This window comes from Ailuropoda melanoleuca, chromosome 4 (genome assembly GCF_002007445.2).
Source record: "Ailuropoda melanoleuca isolate Jingjing chromosome 4, ASM200744v2, whole genome shotgun sequence".
NCBI lineage: Eukaryota > Metazoa > Chordata > Mammalia > Carnivora > Ursidae > Ailuropoda > Ailuropoda melanoleuca.
In genome coordinates, this window is record NC_048221.1 from 54,726,256 (window position 1) to 54,745,854 (window position 19,599).

The window sequence follows — 19,599 nt, forward strand, 5'->3', positions numbered from 1 at the left end:
CCAACCCCAGGAGACCACCTACGAGTCCAGTTGGAGAATAAACTTGACCGTATGGAAGTAAGGAACGAGGACATCTGGGAAATCAGGGCTTGGTGGCTATGATGACCGTGTGCTTCTGGATCGTGCCCAGTGTGGTGGTGTTACTTTGGTAGAGTCTTGTTAAACGGAGGACGCCGCAGAGCGGAAGGCCTTGGCGTTCTTGCTAGTTATGCAAAGCTGTGGGAAGGCTTGGATCCGGCCCCTCGGGACTTGGTGTTCTAAATCAGGTTCCTTGGGAATGACTGAGCCCGGAGCTGCAGGTCAGACTGCTGCTCTTTGAGAGGGGTCCTCTGTGAGCCTTGGAAGCAAGTGCAGATGCCTTCAATAGTCAGGAGGGTGAGTGTGGGGGAGGAGCAGGCGAGTGTGGCGGGCACTAGGGAGTGGTGAGGACTGGGGCAGGGGGAGAGCATGTGCAGTCTGGGTGTGGCTATCCCCAGCTCTGTCTCTCATCAAGCAGGACTATAGGCCCAGTATGACCAGATCCTCAACTGTTTCTCTCCCCCAGAAAAGTCAGAAGTCTGGACTTTGATTATAAAAAACCTTTAGATATTAAAGGTTGGTGATTTATTGCAGTTTGGGGGTTGTTTTTTTAAATACTCTCTGGGCCTGGGGCTGCTGATCTGGAGCTCTGTATGGAGACCTTGTGAGCCCCTTGCATGGAGGCGCATGTCTTCCAGAGAGCTCTGTGAAGTCTACAGTGTCTGAATGAAGAGTGGCGGTGTGGGCACCGGGCCTCCCACCCAGCTGTCCCTGGGACAAGGCCCAGGGTCCCGGATGGGTGGGCCTCACCCCTGCCTTTGTCCTGGCCCAGATAGCACTGGGGAGAATAAAGGGCTTTTTCACAGCCTGTCTGTGGAAAGGCTGCCCGTCTTTGGGTTTGACTGCAGGCCTAGTGTTCGAGGCCTGATTTTCCTCTTGGTTTGGGCCTTATCCCTGGTTTGGTGCTCCAGTCCCCAGACATAGGGTGAGATCCCAGGCAGCTTGAGGACCTCTGTGGGACTAATGGTGATGCCACTGTGAGTGGCCCCTCGCCAAGCAGAGGCCCTGGCTGGGCTTGATGGCAGGGTGTTCATGTCGGCCCCAGGCCCCTGCCCTCACGCAGAGCTTCATGGCTCCCCTCTGCCAGCTGGCTTTCAGCCGAAGTAAGAGCACACGTTTGCCAACCTGTGGCGTGAGACTCTGCTCCTGCTTCCTGTCTGAGGCCCCACCAGCGCCGGCCTGGCCCCACAGGCCTCCCAGGGTTATGGGAGGTGGGCCCAGGGGAGCTGAGCCAGGGGTGCCAAGGGGTGAGACTGCCTGAGGCCCCTGTTCCTTTGTGACTCAAGGTCTGGAGAGCAGTGCTCTGGGTGTAGGTGACGTATCTGTATCTTGGAGAAACTTGCCAGTTTCTTCAGCCATTGAGTTTTCCAAGGCCCAGCTGCCAGGCAAGGGAGTGAGTGTGGACACAGGTCCCTGTCATGGCTGTGCCATGTGTCAATGTCCGAGCTAAGCTTCTCTCCCCTCCAGTCTTACAGATGAGGGAAGAGTGAGCCCCGCCACTGGAGGGGAGTGAACCAGGGGCCCAGGTGACATGACAGGGGACAGTGGGCTAAGGGGGCACCGCGCAGGGGGTCTGAGAGGAAATCAAGAGGGGTTCGGTCCTATGGCTCCTGATCCAGGGAAGAAGGTCGCAGGGCGTTGCTCCTGGCACAGAGCTCTCTGTATTTGAATGCACGAACAAGTGAGAGATGCCGCTTCCCAGGTGTGTGTGGGCTCCTTAGTCACTGGCAGCATGACTCGTTCGTTCCTTTGTTCATTCATTCATTCATTCATTCACCCAACACATATTGACTGAGCACCTGCTGGCACCAAGCCCTGTTCGAGGCCCTGGGGAGGCCCGATAAGAAAGAGAAGCAGCACAGGCAGCCCCACCTCTGCCCTTCCCAGTCCCACTTTCTCCTGGCGAGAGACAGACTTACAGATCAGAACAAAGGGGAAAAGTGGTCTGTAAGATGTGCGGTGAAGAGAACCAAGAGTTCGACATGACAGAGGCAGTGGAGGTGGCACGTGTAGCTTTTCCTTCCTTCCTACCAGGGAGACCCCTTTCCCCCACGTTTGCCGCATTCCGAGCTCCAGGGGACGCCCCGCGCACCACGAAGGGCCTCCCCTAGCCCTGCACCGAGCACCATGTTTCTGCACAGCCAAGACCCTCATCCTAATGGGAGCCCCCAGAGTCAGGGACATTCAAGGGTGATCTGCTCGCAGGTTCGTGGGGCTGCCGTCCGAGCCCTCCCTGTCTCCAGGATCCTGAAGTCTAATCTCCAAAGCCCGCTCTCCTCCGGGCTGTTTTAACGGGAGTGACTCACAAGCTGCGCAGTGGGACAGTCCGGCCTGTGTCCCGCAGGCAGGCAGACAGATGTTCTTTATGTTCGGGAATGAGGCCTGGGCTGGGGAGACTGGAGCCACCACCTCCCCGGAGCCGGAAAGATGACCTTGGAAAACATGTTGACAGGACAGGGCGAGGGCCTGGCCGCATGCACTGGCTTCTCGGGACAGCCGACTTTCCTTCTTGCCTCTGGCTGCGCGCTGATGAGAACAAGCCCCATCTGAGGATGAGCGCTGCTGAAGCCCTCCTGGATAATTCCCTCTAATTAGGCAGGGCGCTAGCTGTCTGCCCGGCTCCTTGCCAGGGCACCGTTCACCTGACTCCACGATGTGGCCTCAAAGCGGCGGCCTGCCTACCCCCCTACCCAGGCCAGGCAGGTGGGAAATTGAGGCTCAGGGAAGCTGGGGTTGGAGATCCCCACCGTCACTCACGTCACTATGGCATCAGGATGGAAAGTGCCTTGCAGCGCCGTGCAGGGTGCTCGCGATCAGAGGGCAGGGAGCAAGAGTCGGCTGCCGCCACCATGCCTTGCCAGCTTGGGCATCGTGCAACACGGCCCCCTTCCTGCTGTGCTCGAACGGTCCGAGAAGGCCCCACCACTCCTGACTGCGGCCTGCCTTTCCCTGTGCCGCCTGCCCGCCCCGCCAGGAGCCGCGGGCAAGCTGGGGGAATGCTGGATGTTGGTACCGTAAGCATAGCTCTAAAAATAGCCTCCCACTTTGAGAAGTTCATTGTTCAGAGTCCTATATGTTTATACATATATAAAAGCCACTTCTGGAGGTCTCAGCGCCAGGTAATTAGAGATAATACCGTGGCCGGGAGGTGCACCTGGGCCAGACCTTGCCTTGGCCTCGGCAGGGCAGGCCTCAGGGGGAGAAGTTAGCAGGAGGGGGTTTGGCCTGGAGCTCAGAGGGCAGTCAGCAGAGAGGCAGCTGGGCACCCATGGTAGGGTTGCTCTGGGAACAGCTGTTCTGGGCTCAGGGGCCACCTGAGAGGTCTAAGGGGTCACAGGAGCCAAGAGATGTAGGGATGGAGACTAGGGGTCAGTGGTAGGGGCTGTGGGCCCACTCCCTGCAACGGGGCACAGGGCTGGAGGGAACCTCCCATTTTCTCGCGGTTGAGACCTCGGGCTCCTGAAATTGTCCCTGCCTAAGTCCTGGCTTGCTGCTGGGTCAGGCCTCCTCAGCAGCCCACTGACCCCGTCCTTGTCCCTCAGGGAACAGTGAGACCCCCAGAGGAGGGGCCCCAGCTGGCCTCATCCTCGGCTGCCAGCTTAAATTTCAGTGACCCCAGCCCGTGTCCAGTGCCCTCTCCTTCTGGTAGCTCCTCCCTGGGCCCCCCTCTTCTGTCACCATTCAGATGTGCCCGGGTCTGTCCCAGCTTTAAAACCAGTCTTCCTTGCAGCCCCCAGCCCCCTTCAGCTGCCACCCCAACCCCACTGTCTTCTCAGTCACCACCCTCGAAGGCTTCTTCTGTGCCAGCTTTCCTCGCCCCGCCACAGCCCGACTTCTGACCCCACTCTGTGCCAGCCTTGCGTCACTCTGTCCCTGCTCTCTGCTGTCTCAACTGCTCGGTGTTTCTGGCCTCATCAGCTCGGCATCAGGACCCTGAGGACTCTTGTCCTTCCTCTCATTCCTCCCACAGGTGTCTCTGGCTTTTCCTCATCCCCCACATAGATCTCTTCTCACTGTCACCACCTAGCTGTGACAGTGCTGGCCCCCAGGCACTGCCACCTCCTCCCTGCATCCTTCCCTGCTCACCCGGCCTGCAGGTGCCGGTCCTGCCTGCCCCTCCAAGCATGCCACACTGACCTTCTCCATCCGCTGTGGATGCCGCGGACACCCACCTCTGCCCGCTCAGCCTTCGCCCCTCACTGCCACACGGTGCTCCTCCTCGGGTCCTGGTGGATGGTGCAGCCCTCCTCGGAAGCCTCCCCACCTCCGGCACCAGGGCACGGGCCCCATTCGCCATCCTGCAGCGCCAGACGCTTCCTCCGTTACCGTTCCTAACACGCCCGTCGTTATTAGTTGCATCCCCCAGTGTGCCCATGAGGACAGGGCTCTGTCTGTCTGTCCACTGCCACACTCACAGTGCCTGGCAGGGGTCTGTCACCTGGTTGGCATTCGGGACATGTTCACTGAATGAAGTGCCAGAGTTCTGTTTTAACAGAATCTAGTTCCCCATCCTAGTGGGGAAGCCCCAGTGCTCAGGGCCTGACATCCAGACAGTCACAGCCCCACGTATAGTGGTATGGTGGCACCGTTAAGTGCTCTAGAGAGAAATGATTCAGGGAAGGATAAGGGAGGGCCAGGGGAGGAGGATGGCTTTTAAATGAGGTGAGCCGAAGGAGGTGAGGGAGTGAACCAGGTAGGCATCTGAGAGAAGAGACATCAGGCAGAGGGAAAGGCATGTGCAAATGTCCTGAGGTAGGAGTGTGCCAGGAGTATAGAGTGACAGTGGGGCTGGGGTGGGGTGGCCAAGAGGCATGGAGGGAGGGGGTAGCAGGAAGAACATTCAGGTCTCATGGTCTTCTGGGTCACTCTGAGGATTTGAGCTCTAGATCCCAATGAGATGGGAGCAGAGGAGGGATGTGGTCAGAGTTGTGTTTTAATAGGATCCCAGCTGCTGTCTGGAGAAGGGTGGAAGGGTGTAGTAGAGAGGCTGTGGCAGCAACACAGGGAAGAGGTGCAGGCGGTGCAAAGCGGGCTGGTGGCAGGGGGCAGGCCAGTGGGTCAGACGTTGCCTCTGCTGTGAGCTGTGAAGGTGGAGCCAGCAGATTTGCTGACAGATGGGAAGTGGGGTATCAAGAAAAGACGCTTGCCAGGCGTTACTCTCAGACTGTTGGCCCGAGCCACTGGAAGGATAGAGTTGCTCTCAGCCGTGGTCGGGGAGGCTGCCAGAGGAGCTGGCTGGGGTTGGGGGAGCACAGGCGCTCTGAGAGGATTCCTCGTCATCCAAGGAGTGGTGCTGGGCAGTTAGACGTTGGGGTTTTTTGGGTGCTTTTGTGATTACTGCATATCCTCATTAAAGCAAATTTGGTAACTAGTGAAAGCAGGAACCCACCTGACTCCCCTCCCCACCCCCTGCCCTGGGTACCTCTTGGATTATCCAGAAAGCTCGTCACCCCCCTTGCTTTAGATGTGGAGCTCCGTTGGGAGCTCGTTGGGCGTGTGTGGCTCATGTGGACTCACACCCGTGTCCCCTCCATCCCCGGCTTGGACACTGTCTGGAGGCTTTGAGCACAGGGATCAACCTCTGTGCCTGCGTGAGTGTCTCCTGTGGACTCGTTCTCATGGCCTCTCCTAGAACTGCCACTGGCCCTACAGGCTAGGAGCACATCCCTTCCTGCTCACCACTCTCTCCTGAGGACACTTCCTTCTGGGTCCCGTTTGTCCTGACCCTGCCCCCCAGGGGAGACGCCCAGCAACCCCTCCCAGGAGGGACAGAGCCTTGGGGCGTTCCTGGGTGTTCCTAAGTCACCTCGGTCACCAACCAGGCATCTGTCCTCCCCAGAACCACTTCTCAGCTGTGGTCCAGGCTGTAAGGCTGTAGGCTGTAGGCTTCTGTGGGACTGCTGCATTTCCACCACCTCCTCTCCCCACCCCAATGAGAGAAGAGGGTGTGGATAGCCTCCCTCACTTCCCTGGGGAAGTCTTCTCTGTCCCCTTCTTGCTGGGCATACCAGCTGTGTGTCCCTTGGCACACTCACTCTTCCCTTGAAATGCACCCGTGTCCTTGTACCCTACTCCTTGTGGCCAGGCCAGCCCTTGGGGGCTGCCTCCTGGCCCGGGGACTTTTCACAGAGTGGGAAGGACTAAGAGAATGTCGCACCTCTGAGTCCTGGCTCTGCTCCGAGCTCTGCAATCTTGGGCAAGCCACGAATCCTTACTGAGTCTCCTCGATGCAATCATTGCAGGGATTAAATATGTGGGCATGGTTTGTGCGAGGGCTCCCATGTGGCACAGTGCGTGAATGTAGTTGTGCGGTGACCTACCCCGAGCCACAGCAGTCCCTGAAGACTCGTTTTCTAGACCCTGCTGGAATACCTACACTACCCCCTGAGGCAGCCCCTTCCCCACTAGCTGAACTGCTAAAAACGTCTACTTCCCTGAAGCTCCCAGGCTGCATTCGCCCCGCCTCTGGTGCACGGACCTGCCTGCTCCCATTGCCCCAGGATGGCCCTGCAGAGACCTAGGGGTTGTGGCTGGCCCTAAGGCTGCTTTTCTCCAGCTGAGCCCTCCCTGCTCTTGCTCAGAGGACATGGCCTCCTTTTCCTTCCCACCCTCACCTCCTCCCCAGACCCTGCCCTAGTCTGTCCACATCCCTCCCCGAGGACCTGGAACAGAGCAAAACCGTCCCCTTCCCTGGCCTGAGTGATAAACCTCAGTTAATATGGCCTGGGCGGCAAAGAGCTGTATAAGCCCCACAACAGAGCATGTGAGGGCTGGGAATGAATTGTCCTTTCCCTGGCCTAGACTCCCTTTCTAGAAATCAGAAACCCTGAGAGCAGAGCGTGGGGGAGGCCACAAGGCCTAGAGGCATGAGGGGCATCCGTATTTCAGGAGGCTGTTTGGCTCTGGCCCGTGCAGACTGCCAGCAGTCGGTGCGGACCAAGGCTCCTGGGATGGGCATTTAACCACAGGCAGGCTTTCAGAGGCGTGCTTCCTCCAGCGGGGGCCCCAACCCGCTCTGAAGAGGGCAGCTTGGCCATGTGATACGACCGTAGCTGGCCACATGCAGCCCAGGCTTATTTCTCTCCTGACCGTGCACAACCCCAAGAAACCCCAGGCTCTGGACCCCAGCCGTAGACCCCCAGCATGTCCACTGCATGCTTTTCCTGTGGGCAGCGGGGTGGCCGAGACACTCACTTGGGGTCAAATCCCAGCCCTGCTCTCCTGCATGGCTAACCTTGGCCCAGTGACTCAACTCCACTGAGCCCCAAGCCCAGAAGGCACAGCCCCCTCCTCGCTCCCAGGGATGGTAGCTGGGTTACAGGCTCTGTCTGAACACTCAGCACAGCACCTGTGCCCAGATTTACAGGGGAGAGTCACTGCTGCCGACCCACCTGGTGTGTGTGGGTGCACGTGTGTGAGTGACTAAGAAGCCCCACAGGCACAGTGAGTAAATGTGCAGACTCAAATCACGCTGCCTGGGTTCTAGCCGCTGCCTGGGTTCTAGCCGTATGACCTTGGGCTTGAGCTTCACCTCCTGGCCGTGCCTGCGGGGCGGTTTAGAGAACAAAGTGAGTTACAGAACGCTTAGAAGACCGCTCACTATATAGACATTAGCTGTTATACCAGCCCCTGAACAAGAGGGTCCCTGCTTCCCCCGTGCCCCCTTGCCTCTCTGCCCAGAGCCTCCTCTGACTAACATTTTTCTTGAGAAAAGTCATTCATGACTTCACAGGCCATAATTAGAGACATCCGTGGCCCGAGTGGCCAAGGGCCCCCCAGCCCTGACTCACTCCCCAGCTAGAGTCAGGACGTGGCGTCTGGGCCATGGGGCCTGGGTCCCTTTCTGGGACTCTCCCGCCCTCCCTGGGGCCTCGTCACCAGCCCATGGCCGGAGGCGGCTGTCTGCACCGAGACAGGCCCCGCTCGCTGCAGGCAGAGGCGGGTGACACTGGCTCGCACACTGGGCCTGTCTGCCCCCCACCTCTAGCTGCCGGGACGTGTAGGTTGGGCCCCGTCAGTCAAAGAATAATCAGAGACGGCAATTACAAAGTGCCTTTTATGAGTCAGGCAGTCTTTTAAGGACTTCATCTGTGTTCACTGTTAAGCCTCATAGCAGTCATGTGAAGTTGGGACTCTGCCCCCATTTTACGGGAAAGGGAACTGAGGCATGGAAGTAGTCCTGCCCATGGTACACAGTTGGTAAGCAGCAGAACCCAGACATCTGATTCCAAGGCTGCAGCAGGGAGCCTGTCCAGCTCCTTCACTTGGTGGAATGGCACAGGGATGCTGCCTGGGAAGAGGGGAACTTTTCTAAATGTGTTCTTAGTTCTTGTGTGCTTTTCATTGTCCTAGGGCAGTCAGAAACTCTGGACGCTGTTCTGTAGCGATCCAGCCTTTCCCCACTTAAGAATCACACACACCAGCCTCCAGCAGAGGAGAGCATGCTGGGAAAACTGGAGAAGGGGAGGAAGAGGTTGGGGTCACTTTCCAGAGACTGTCAGGGCTCCAAGTCCCCAGGCCAGCAGGGGAGGGCTGGGGACATCCGTGCGTAGTTCCACCTGTCACCGGGACAGCTGTGCTGGGCCGGGCCCACCTCTAGAGCCCCACTGTGCACGTGTGGCCCTTTCTCTCAGGAAGGAGCCAGTCTCGGGTCCTATCTTTGCGGGAGGCCAGGGCTTTAAGGGACCAAGCCCTCATGGAGCAGGACTCTTGGTGGGGGGGAGAGGGATAGACCCCCACACTGCCTCTTTCTCCAGGTAATCTACACTATGACAGAGTATGGGAAAGGGGGCCTCACTGGGCGGGGAGGTGGCCCTGTGCAGGAAGTAGGATTTGAGCTGGGACCAGAGTGTGGCCTCTCAGAGACAGACTGCTCCAAGTGAAGGGCCATGGGGGCCACAGGGTGGGAGGACACGTTCAGGTGGTCCGTAGCGGCTTCTAGCAGTACAGGACTACTTTTGCTCTATTTCTGACAGGTGTCTGACCTGCTACAGCTTGCAAACCTCCAGCGACAGGGAGCTCACCACCTCCCAAGCAGCCCTAACCACGTGAGAGCATTCTTTGTCAGGTTGGGTGACCTTGGTCATGGTTCTGTCCACAGAAATCTCCCTCCTCCTCTTGTCAGCCTGTCAGAGGCTTGATGATAGACATCCTCTCTCCCCTCTGGCTGCTTTTCCCCCTGCCAGGCAGTCCAAGCTTTTGGTGAGAGGTGGTTTCCAGACGTTTATTCCTGGCATCCTGTAATTTGGGGTTGGCAAGTAGAGTTTGTGCCATGCGCCAGCTGGGGTCAGTCACGTGGAGCGCTGGGTTGGACGATGTGCAGGAGGGAGTCTGTGATCAATTAGCAATGTCTGCCAGACGAAAGCGGGGCGAGCAAGTGCCCCAGGTTTGTGATCTGCCCTCTGGGGCTCTAGATGGCTGGTCCGTGCAGCACCCAGACACGGTCCTCTGCCGTGACCGGACACCTGTTGCGGGCCACAGGGCTGTTTTTGCTTCTGGCTTTGTAAACTCATGTCAGTGACTGGCTTCCCAGCTGTTTCACAACATCGGCTCACGTTAAACTTATGGTCAGCCAAAAAAATCTTGTCTTTTTTCTAAGAACAGCCGTCAAACCGATCTTCCCCTGGGGCTTGACATTGTTTCCATTATATGGATATATAAGTAATTTAAATCAATCCCTTGTTGACGGGCATTTAGATTATTTCCAAATGTTTATAATTAGAACCAACAGTGCAGTGAAATTCCTTGTATTTACCTCTTCGCAGATTCACTCGTCTCCTTAGCGTGAATATCTGGAAGAAGGATTACTAGACCAGGAGCATCTTCTGAGAGTGCTGGGCAGCAGCCTTCTAACTGTCATAGAATGTTCCAGAAACTCTAAACTGTCAAAGACTGTCGGGCCCTTGGAACAGGTGCCTGCCCCACTCCCTGATTTGCATGTGGCCCAGGCGTCTGAGAGAGACCATGAATGCCGTTGTGTAGTTTAGGACCCACTACAGTGTTCAGGCCTGGCTGATGGACCCAGGTTGTGGAAGAAGCTTCCCCAAGGGAGCTGACCTCGGTGATGAGACATTGAGCTCCAGTCGGGAAATCACCGTGGTGAAGAAGCAGTGTGCACGGTGGGCTGCTGGTAGCGGGGGGGGGGGGGGCAGGGGGGAATGGGCTGGGCCGGGTCCGGTGGTTCCCTGACCCCCAACTCCCTGCTGTGTCAGGTGTGGACATCATAAAAGCAAAGATCTATGGGGTGTCTGATCTGCTGTGGGGAGGGAGAAGATGACTCTTCTGTTCACACTCCCCCAGGAGGGCACTGGGGGCAGAGCTGAGTACTAAGCAGAACAGGGGACCTCAGGGTGTTGCTGTTTGTAAAGCTTCTTTACGGGTTCTGCCAGAGCCTCTGCCATATCGAGTGGATTTAATAATTGTTTCTAGTAGTACTCTGAAAAAGTTATACCAACTTAGACTTCTGAAATGCCTGTTGCTGACCATACTTGTCAACGTGAACCAGCTAGCTGGCTCAGATGAAGAAAAGACTCTTTATGCCTGCCAGTGTGTAGTTTCTGATTATTTTCTGGCTTGAGGTGGGTTCTTAAGCTACATACAAGCATTCATGCAGATTCACGCAGTTCTCACTTTTGTCCGTCCTGTACTGGAGCGCAGTGTCCATTGTGGCGTCATCTGGCTGCAGGAGGATGGTCTGGCCGTGTCGATTCTGGTGAGGGTGGTCTGAGGTTGGTTGTGATTTTGGTGGGGCAGAAGGCCTGCCACACTGCACCAGTCAAGGGGATACCGTTCACGTAGATTCAGCAGGACTTGGTGATCGAGTGAGTGGGGCAGGGGCAGGGGCCGGAGCTGGCGGTGGGGGAGGGACTGAAGAGATGACACCCGGGATCCTGGCTTGGGTCACTGCGTGATGATGGAGAAACACATAGGAGGTCTGGCAGGGATGCTGTAAGAAGCCGCTCCAGGAGGCAGCCAACAGCACGCAGGGGGAAATGCCTTCACTCTTTTGGCAAGTATTCACTGAGCACTGTTAGCCAGGCACATATGTTGGCACTTGGGAAAAACACCAGTAAGCAAAACAGACAAATGACCTCCACCCTGGTAGAATGTATATTCTGACATGGGAGACAGACAACAAACCAAAAAACGTGGTAAATATATTATGTGCTTTGAAGTGATAATCATCATCGAAGATTTAAAAAAAAAAAAAAAGAGAGAGACCAGGACTCTTGAAGGGGAAGGAGCTGTGATTTGAATCTGGTGATGGCAGAGATCTGGGGAAGAGTGTTCCAGACAGAGAGAACAGCCAGTGCAAAGGCCCAGAGGCAGAAGCATGCCTGACCCCTTTGAGCAGAGAGGAAGGAAGCCAGTGAGTCAGGAAGTCAGAATGAGCAAGGGGGGGAAGGAGCCAAGATGAGAGCAGCCAAGGTCAAGCATTCAAGGACATTGCAAGGACAGCGTCTTCTAAGTATGATGGGACCAGGGGAGGCACTCGATCTTATGTTTTGTCAGAGTCACTGTAGCGGCCGTGGGGAAGAGAGGTGGGGTGACCATTGAGGAGGCTGTGGTGATAATCCAGGGAGCAGTGATGGTGGCCTGGACCACCTGCTGGGAAGTGGGCAGAGCCCGGGTGTGTTTGGAAGGTAGGGCTGATAGAGGAGAGGAGACTGGAGGTGCCGTTATGGCGAAGAGAAAGCCTGCAGGTGACCATCAGACCCCTTCCCTTGGCTGTGAGGGGAGGCTTGGCCCTCTCTCCCTAGCATGTCCTAGAACCTGCTGGTTTAAGACAGTTGGGAGCCGGGTAATGCCCAGAGCCAGAATCCTGGACTGGCACAGCCCCAGAGAGTGCTTGTCTCCCACCAGCCACCTACGTCCCTGTCATGTCACAACCCACGTTGACATCCTGCTTGTGACCCCAGCCATTGAGGCAGCCAGGCCCTTGCCCACTACCAAGCAACATGGAGCCCTTGAGTGCAGTAGCTTGTCACCTGCCGCTCTTTCCTCAGTCCCTTCTGCTCCAAACCACAGCCACCAGGGAATGATGATAACCTCTCAAATTCACCAACTGACCCCTGCCCCACCCCCACTGCTGTCAGGAAGAGTGTTCCTTTGCCTATTCACTGTTACTTTGAGGCCCAGTGAGCAAGTCCTAGGTAGAGGGTTGAATCCCCCACAGCCATGAGAGGTGGACACTGCTCCTTTATCCCGGGCACGTCGGGGCAGCATGGTGAACGTCCCGGCCCACCGCCCCCTGACAGAGCCACCATGAGGCGCGACAGAAGAGCTTCCTGCTGTGGGGACCTGCACGGAGACTGCCCTTTGGTCTCCCTGTGTTTCTGTAAACTCAGGGTTGTGAGAGACTATTTTAAAACCTTCCGAGCAGAGCCCCGGCTGCTTGTCTTCAAGGATGAGATTTTGTTTCCTGTCAGCCTCTTGCTTGGAAAAACAGACTCTGCCCTTGACTGAAGCGTTTCCAGTATGGGGGGTGTGTGTGTGGAACTGCTTCCTTATGAGATGCTCCCAGGCTGCACAGAAAAGTTGAGGCAGGGAGGCGCTTGGGGCCAGAGCGCAGGCGGGGGCCTTGGGTTGCCTGTCCGTGGGTGGGCTTGCTTATCGAACACCTGCAGGTCTGATAGAGGGATTCCCTCTCTCTTCCATACAACTACTGATCAAGCCACCAAGTATTTATTGTGAAGTATTCTTCAAAGCTTTATCAAAAGAATGGGAGAATTTTTAGCTCTGCTGGTCCCCATCCTCCTCCCCTACCTGACGCATATATACGGGGCCCAAAGGAAACCGCTCTTGGGTAACTGATGTCAGGAGAGTCGTGAAGGGTGGCTGTTCCTCTGACACCTTAAAAGCATTGAGTCCATCCCACATGAATAATGGACAGGGAGACAGGCCTTGAAATGAGGGGTGACCCACCGTGAGTCGCAGCCATATCAAGGCAAAGCATGCAGAGCTCTTCCCCAAGGAAAGACCTTTGTCACACTTTAGCTTCTGGGGAGCAGGATGGGTTGTCCTTTGTCGCAGGACACCCATTGCATGTCCTCAGAGGCCAGAGCCAGTTGGTGGAGCGGAAGTCCTGTACTATTCTTGAACTACTAGTTGGAAGGCAAGTGCAGGGATTTGCAGCCCATCCCTGGCTCGGGGCAGAATTGGAACCACAGGGCAGGCTGCTTCCCTCTGCCCCCACTCTGAGACTGTCTCCCCCAGGAGCCCATGAACAGTCACATTCTACACTCACAGGGAGGCCCTGCCAGACCTTGTGATGTGACTGGAAGCAGAGCGGGGCAGGGGGCAGACCAGTTGTTCCCAAGGCTGTCGCAAGCAGGGTGTTTCCATTGGTCTGAAGACAGGACCATTGAGGAAGGACTGCAGCCTGGGAAGGGGTGCTGCGTTCCCTTCTCTCTGCTGGGCCCCCTCCAGAGAGTCCCCCGCCCTGGCCGCAGGGATCAGAGGGTCTTTAAAGGTTGAGTGATATCCTGCAGGGACAGGGAAATGGCAAGGCTTGACCGGAGAGGCTACTAGAAGCCGTGTTAGAAATAAACTTGCCTCTTTGTGCTATACAAAAAGCAGTCTACAGCAGGAACCAATGTCCGTTTTCTGAGTTCCCGAGTTTGGGATGCATAAGCCAGCCAGTCCCTGTCAGCCCCCCAGTCTGGCACCTGGAGTGTTGAGAGGGATGTGTCTGCGTCCTGGGGGTGAGGTTCAGTGAGGCGGAGGGGTGCACACCTCCCCCCCCAGGTCTTGGAGTCCCACCAACTTGGGCTTTGATCTCAACTGACCCACTCACTACCTGTGCGACCACAGGCAGGTTCCTGTACTTCTGTGGGCTCGGTTTCCCCACCTGGAAAAGGGAAGTTAGTGAATCTTTGCAGACTGGTTTTAAGATTTAGGAAAAAATGTGTGTACAACACTGTATTCATTCCCAAGCCTGCCATAACAAGGACGACAGACCGGGCGGCTTAAACAACAGACATTTATTTTCTCCCTGTTCTGGAGGCCCGAAGTCCAGTATCAAGGGGTCAGCAGGGCTGGTGTCATTGAGACCTCTCTCCTTGGCCTGCAGATGGGTGCCTTCTCACTGCGTCCTCACGTTGTTGTCCCTCTGTGCGTGTCTGGGTCCTTATCACCTTCCTCTTCTTAGAAGGACACCAATCACGTTGGATTAGGACCCTGACGGACCTCATTAACCTAACTCTTTGAAGACCCTATCTCTGACACATTCTGAAGTACTGGGGGTTAGGACTTCAAGATATAAATTCTGGGGGCACACGGTTCAGCCCATAACAAACCGCCAGTGCCTGACCCCTAAGTAGGTATATATGAAAGAGTTACTTTTGTGAATGTCTTTCTAAAATAAGAACGAAAAGTACAAAAATTGGTTGTTTACTTAAACCCAGGTGGTGGGAGTGAGGGAGAGAAGGTGACCACGTCCATTTCGTTGGTTAGCAGATTTTCACTGACCATGTACTCCTATGGGCCAGGCCCTGATGTAGGCACTGGGGCTCATTAGTGCGCATCGTGGGTCAAACCTCCGTCCTCGCAAAGCTGACGTTCTCATGTAGCAGATGGACAGTAAGCAAAATCAATCAGTAAAGTGTGTCAGATGCCAGCTGGCAGCACGGGGGACACTGTGGGGCTACCTCTTGTCCGTGGCCCCCTCCGGCCTGCTGGCTCCCTGTTGGGCCCTGGGGTCTGGTCTCCTACTCACGGCAGGCCTCTCTCGTCTCTCTGTCCCCTGCAGCGTGGAGGGCGAGGCCCCCAGCAGCGAGACTGGCACGTCGCTGGACAGCCCGTCGGCCTACCACCAGGGCCCCCTAGCGCCCGCTTCTAGCCTGAGCCCCGACCGCTACGAGCACACATCGGTGGGAGCCTATGGGCTGTACTCGGGGCCACCGGGACAGCAGCAGCGCACACGGAGGCCCAAATTGCAGCACTCCACCTCCATCCTTCGCAAGCAGGCCGAGGAGGAGGCCATCAAGCGCTCGCGGTCTCTCTCTGAGAGCTATGAGCTCTCCTCCGACCTGCAGGACAAGCAGGTAGGCGGGGCCCACCGCTCGGGGACAGGCAGCTGGGCAGGTGCCCAGCCCTTGCTGGGGCGGCCTGAGGCAGCAGGAGGCTCAGCTCTCGGAGGCTGGAGCCCCACGCTCTCCCGCAGACTGAAGTCCGGCTAGGTGCACCTGTGCTATGAACAAGGCCTTCACCTTGGCCCAGGCCCCCCTTCTTGCTCTGCCTGACCTGCGGAGGCTCTCGTAGTGAAGGGATTGGAGTGTCGGGACTTGGCCTCCACCCCACTCTTCATCCTCATGGCTGTGCACGCAGGTTAGGCGGCCAGACGCTGAGCATCTGAGGTCCCAGGAGAGGCCTGAACCTTAGGTAGTCCTCAGGAGTCGTCCCCGAGGAGAAGGGCAGGAGGTCAGTTTATACCATAAATAGCACACGCTCCGGGAAGGACACCAAGCCCATCCACAGCCAGTGGGCGAGGTTGCTTATTATATCCCTTTGGTTTACAGTTCTGTGTTCTCGTGGGAAACGGCCTCACTGAAGGCTCGCTTCCTCCCGCAGGGGCCTTGGCCCAGACCCACCGTGGGGTTGGCACCTGTGTGCAGGGCAAGGAGGGCGCATGGCCTGCCAGCTTGGCTGGGCTCCGGGGAGGACTAAAATAGCCTCTTGGGGTTGAGGGAGAGGCCTGTCCCGGGGAGGTGGTGGGTGGGGGGCAGAGGGAATGAGCCAGCTCCCATTTCCAGGACCTCAGGAGTGTAGGCACCTAGGAGCTCCTTGAATAAGAATTCTTGGGTGAAACCGAAGGCAAGTTTCAGGCTTCAGGAGAACCTCAGGCTGTGGCAAGCAGCCGTGCAAATATGCAGGGCCAGGCTTCTCTGTCCAGCTTCCCTCAGCTCCTGGGCCGGCTCCTTGTAAGTCCTAGCTGGTCACATCGACCCCTCGCCTTGCCACCCTCTGTTTGCTTCCCGGTCTTCCTACTGGTCTTTTACAGAGCAGAGGTCTGGGCCTGGTGTGGCACCTGACTTCCAGGAGCGGTGCGGATACTGCCCTGGAGGGTGGGTCTTCCTTCCCCCCAAACCCCAACAGAGTCCCCTGCCAGCCCCCTCCTCTCCCTGTTCTCAGTGCTACCTGTCTCAGCCCTGATTCTTCTCATCCTTCTGCAGATGGCCCCTTGTCGGGCTGTGGGAGCAGATACTGCCCCCCCCAACCCCCGTGGCACTTGGCTCTGTGGCCAGGCCCACAGCGGGGGAAGACCACCTCTGTTCCATTTATCACTTACACCCAGATCCAAAGTGGGTCAGAAGCAGTTGATAGTAAAAGACCTCCGGCAGAACTGTTGAAACAGACGTGAGGAAGTGAAGAGCTCACAGAGGCCTGTGGGGATAACCATCTGCTTCATACGGCCTTACTGTGGCTGCAGCCGTTCGTTTTGATCCCACGCACATGAAGCAAGTGCCCCCCGTGTGCCAGACGTTGTGCTGGGTGCCGGGGAGTCAACAGTGGACAAGGCGAGGCCCTAGCTCTTGAGCTGACACTTTGGTCCAGAAGATGGACCCACAGGCAAGTTAGCAGTAAATTCCAGAGTGTGATACAAACTCCAGAGATTATGAAATAGGGGGAAGAAGTGGAACGACTGTGGGAGGTGACAGCATCGGATAAGGGCGGTGGGGAAGGCCTCCTCAAGGTGGCATCTGAACTGAGTGTTTGAGGAAGCAGTAACCCCGGGTGCAAAGGCCCTGAGGCAGAACAAGGGCAGCAGGGAAGAGGTGGTGGAAAGGCAAGAGGGCCACTGAGCTGTTGAGCTTCCTGGCAATCAAACAAGAGTGGGAGTAGGACAGATTACATGGGAACTGCCAGATAAAGATAGGCTGCACAATTCCACAAGGAGTTAAAGTCAGGTAATGCAAAGTCCCATTTAGTGAAGGGAGCCCTCTGGCTTCAGGGCCTCCGCACCTTCTGGTGGTTTCCTATCAATGAGAGCAGGAGTCCTAAGTCAAGAGATGGTGGTTCTGCTTTGTGGAAGGGCGTTCCTCTCTGTTCCCTATACTTCCTCTGCTGTTGAGAAGGGTCCTCTTAGAGGGAGAGTGAGGGCTAGGGGTCAGCTCCGCATCACGTCACCTCCCAGAGCCTCTGTCCTCCAAGAAGGGGGATCCCAGAGCCCCTCTGCAGACTGGATGTCACGTGAGTATCGGGTGAGGGCGATGTACGGCAGGTGAGCACATACAGATTGGATTCCCTCCCCTGCACCCCAATAAACTTTCAGACTGGGCCTCGGGTCCGTTGTGGCCTAGAACCAAGAACGACCACCGTGAGTCTGGGGGATGCAGAAAAGCAGGCCTGGGTCAGTGTGTCCTTCAGGGAAGACCAGGAAGGAGGGATTGAGAGGGGCTTTGATGACAACACAGAGCCAATTTCTGCCTTTCCAAAGTCCCCCTTCTCCCCCCATCACCCTTCCCCCAGATCTGGGGAGCCAGTCTCAGACAAACAGGGTCGCTGCTTAGTTTTCTAGGTCCAAAGTCAGCAGGAGAGAAAGAGCCCTGAGTGAGCCCTGGGCCTAAGTTGGTGGCCCTGGTGTCATGACTCTGCTCCCAAAGGTGACATGAGGGGGGCCAGGCTACCAGCCTTGAAGGGCAGAGAAGAGAAGGCTTCCCAGAGCTCAGCCTTGGGCCCTTTATCAGCCCCGTCGGCTTTCAGAGCTCCTCTCAAAACCCCAAAAAAACAAAGTCTGCTTACAGATGTGGAAGTGAGGTCATCTCTTTGGATGGTGTTCAGTAACTTCAGGGCAAGAGAAAAAACAGACCCACCCTGGCTGACTCTGGGCCCAGAAAAGTCGTTTTGATCCACTCCCCCACACACACACATATTACCCGCTCCTCCTATGAAGGGAGTCACTCTGCCCAGCCTGCTGCTCCCTCTCCTGTGGGCCCCAGAGAGCTGGCGCATTCAGTGTCCAGGGGGAGCTGGCATCCCTGACGTGGGTGGCCTCCCAGAGCTGGGAAGCGAGGGGACCAGGACCTGCACTGGGGTGTGGGAGGCTCTAAGCCCTCTGTTCCTGGCTCACCCCACAGCGGCTCTGAGCAACCTTCTCCCCCGACTCGGGCCATAGCGTGGATTTGCTCAGCATCTGTTTGGTTTTGTTTCAGTTAGGTATGGGACCTTATCTCTCTGTGCCACCTGCCTTGGTGTGATGCCCGGCACGGCATAGGCAGGTGGGATCTAGACAAGCAGGGTGTGGTGCTTTGCCTCCCTGGCACAAGTGTGCCTTCCTCCTGAGGGCCTTAGGCCTCTCCTGGCCCCACATCAGGCGCCCCCTCTGCCCAACACCCCAAGAGCCCTGCCTCAGTGGAGAAGCCAGTTCCTTATCTTGAATTTTCTTTGATTCCTACAAGGCAGGCTCCTACTTTATGGGCATGTTTTCACTCAGGAGTGAGGCACGGGGAGCAGCCCTTGGGGTTGTCCTTGATCACCAAGGGCTGGCATGAGCCTCAGGGCTTCAGGAGGCTGCTGTGTCACACGGAGGAGTCCCAGGCAGTGCCACCTGCCTGCAGCCCTGCCCCATCCCTGTACCTCATCATGGAGAGGGACCATTGGGGCCTGGGGTGCCAGAATGAGTGCTCGCTCTGGAGTCTGGAGGCCTCTGGCTGTGAGCTGGGTCTCTTCTCTGGGCCTCAGTTTCCCTGTCTGTCCAGTGAGGGAGTTGGGGACCCCATAAACTGTAAACATGGTCCAGGAATGCAGCTGAGGGTCTTCCAGCCCCAGCTGGGGGCTGTGCTGAGCTTGGCATGTGCTAGGCACTTGTGTCTGTCCCGTCAGGTGCTCAGCAGGCCTACAAGGTAGGGCTGAGTACCGTCCCCACTTTACAGATGAGGAAGTAGGAAGTGCACGGCCCCAAGGCTTGCTCAGAGTAGCACAGCTAACGAGGGGCAGGGCCAGGATTAGAGCCCAGGCATGTGGCCTGGAAGCCTGCTCCCCACTACGGTGATTCTCTCAGGCCTGCCTGAAACTCAGTGACACCACGCCCCCCCAGCTGGTAAGAGCACATGGTTGCTGTTGTAAAGAGGAACGGAGTCCAGAAGCCTGCAGCCAAAGCTCAGCGTCCAGGATCTCACTGAAATCTCTGGCAGGTCTCTTAACCTGCTCGTGCCTCGGGTTCCTTCTCTCTGGAGGGGCTGCCTGCACCTCTTCCAGCATCTCCCAAGTTTTGTTAAACCACAGGCCACGAGATGCGCTGGTGCCAAAGGCTTCTGTGGCCAAAGAAATTTGGGAACGTGCCACCTTTTAAAGGTTCTGGGAAGTCCTGCGGGGAGCATCCTTGCTTTCACTTCAACGTGGGGGTTCTCCATCTCACTGGACCCGGGAACCCGTTTTGCACAGCCTCACGAGCAAGCCTCCGCAGTTGCCATAACCCACTTTGGGATGTGCCGAGGCTGTTCCGGATGGTGCCGCTGCGGAGCTGGGCAGCGGGCACGACCGTGGGTGGGCATGGAGCTGTGCCAGCACACGGGCTTGTGC

General features: G+C 57.0%; 1 protein-coding gene across 9 annotated transcripts in view; it reads left to right on the forward strand.

The window, feature by feature from the left end:
- The window catches only part of IQSEC1 (IQ motif and Sec7 domain ArfGEF 1), a 170,104-nt gene that overhangs the window by 109,280 nt on the left and 41,225 nt on the right, over positions 1-19,599 (forward strand). For 8 of the 9 annotated variants that reach the window (XM_034658853.1, XM_011222960.3, XM_034658858.1 and 5 more), the window contains one exon: positions 14,828-15,122. In XM_034658853.1, the coding sequence (XP_034514744.1) occupies positions 14,828-15,122 (295 nt within the window). Of the gene's footprint in view, positions 1-10,004; positions 10,197-14,827; positions 15,123-19,599 lie in introns of those variants that run through there. The other variant, XM_034658851.1, reaches the window with a different exon arrangement.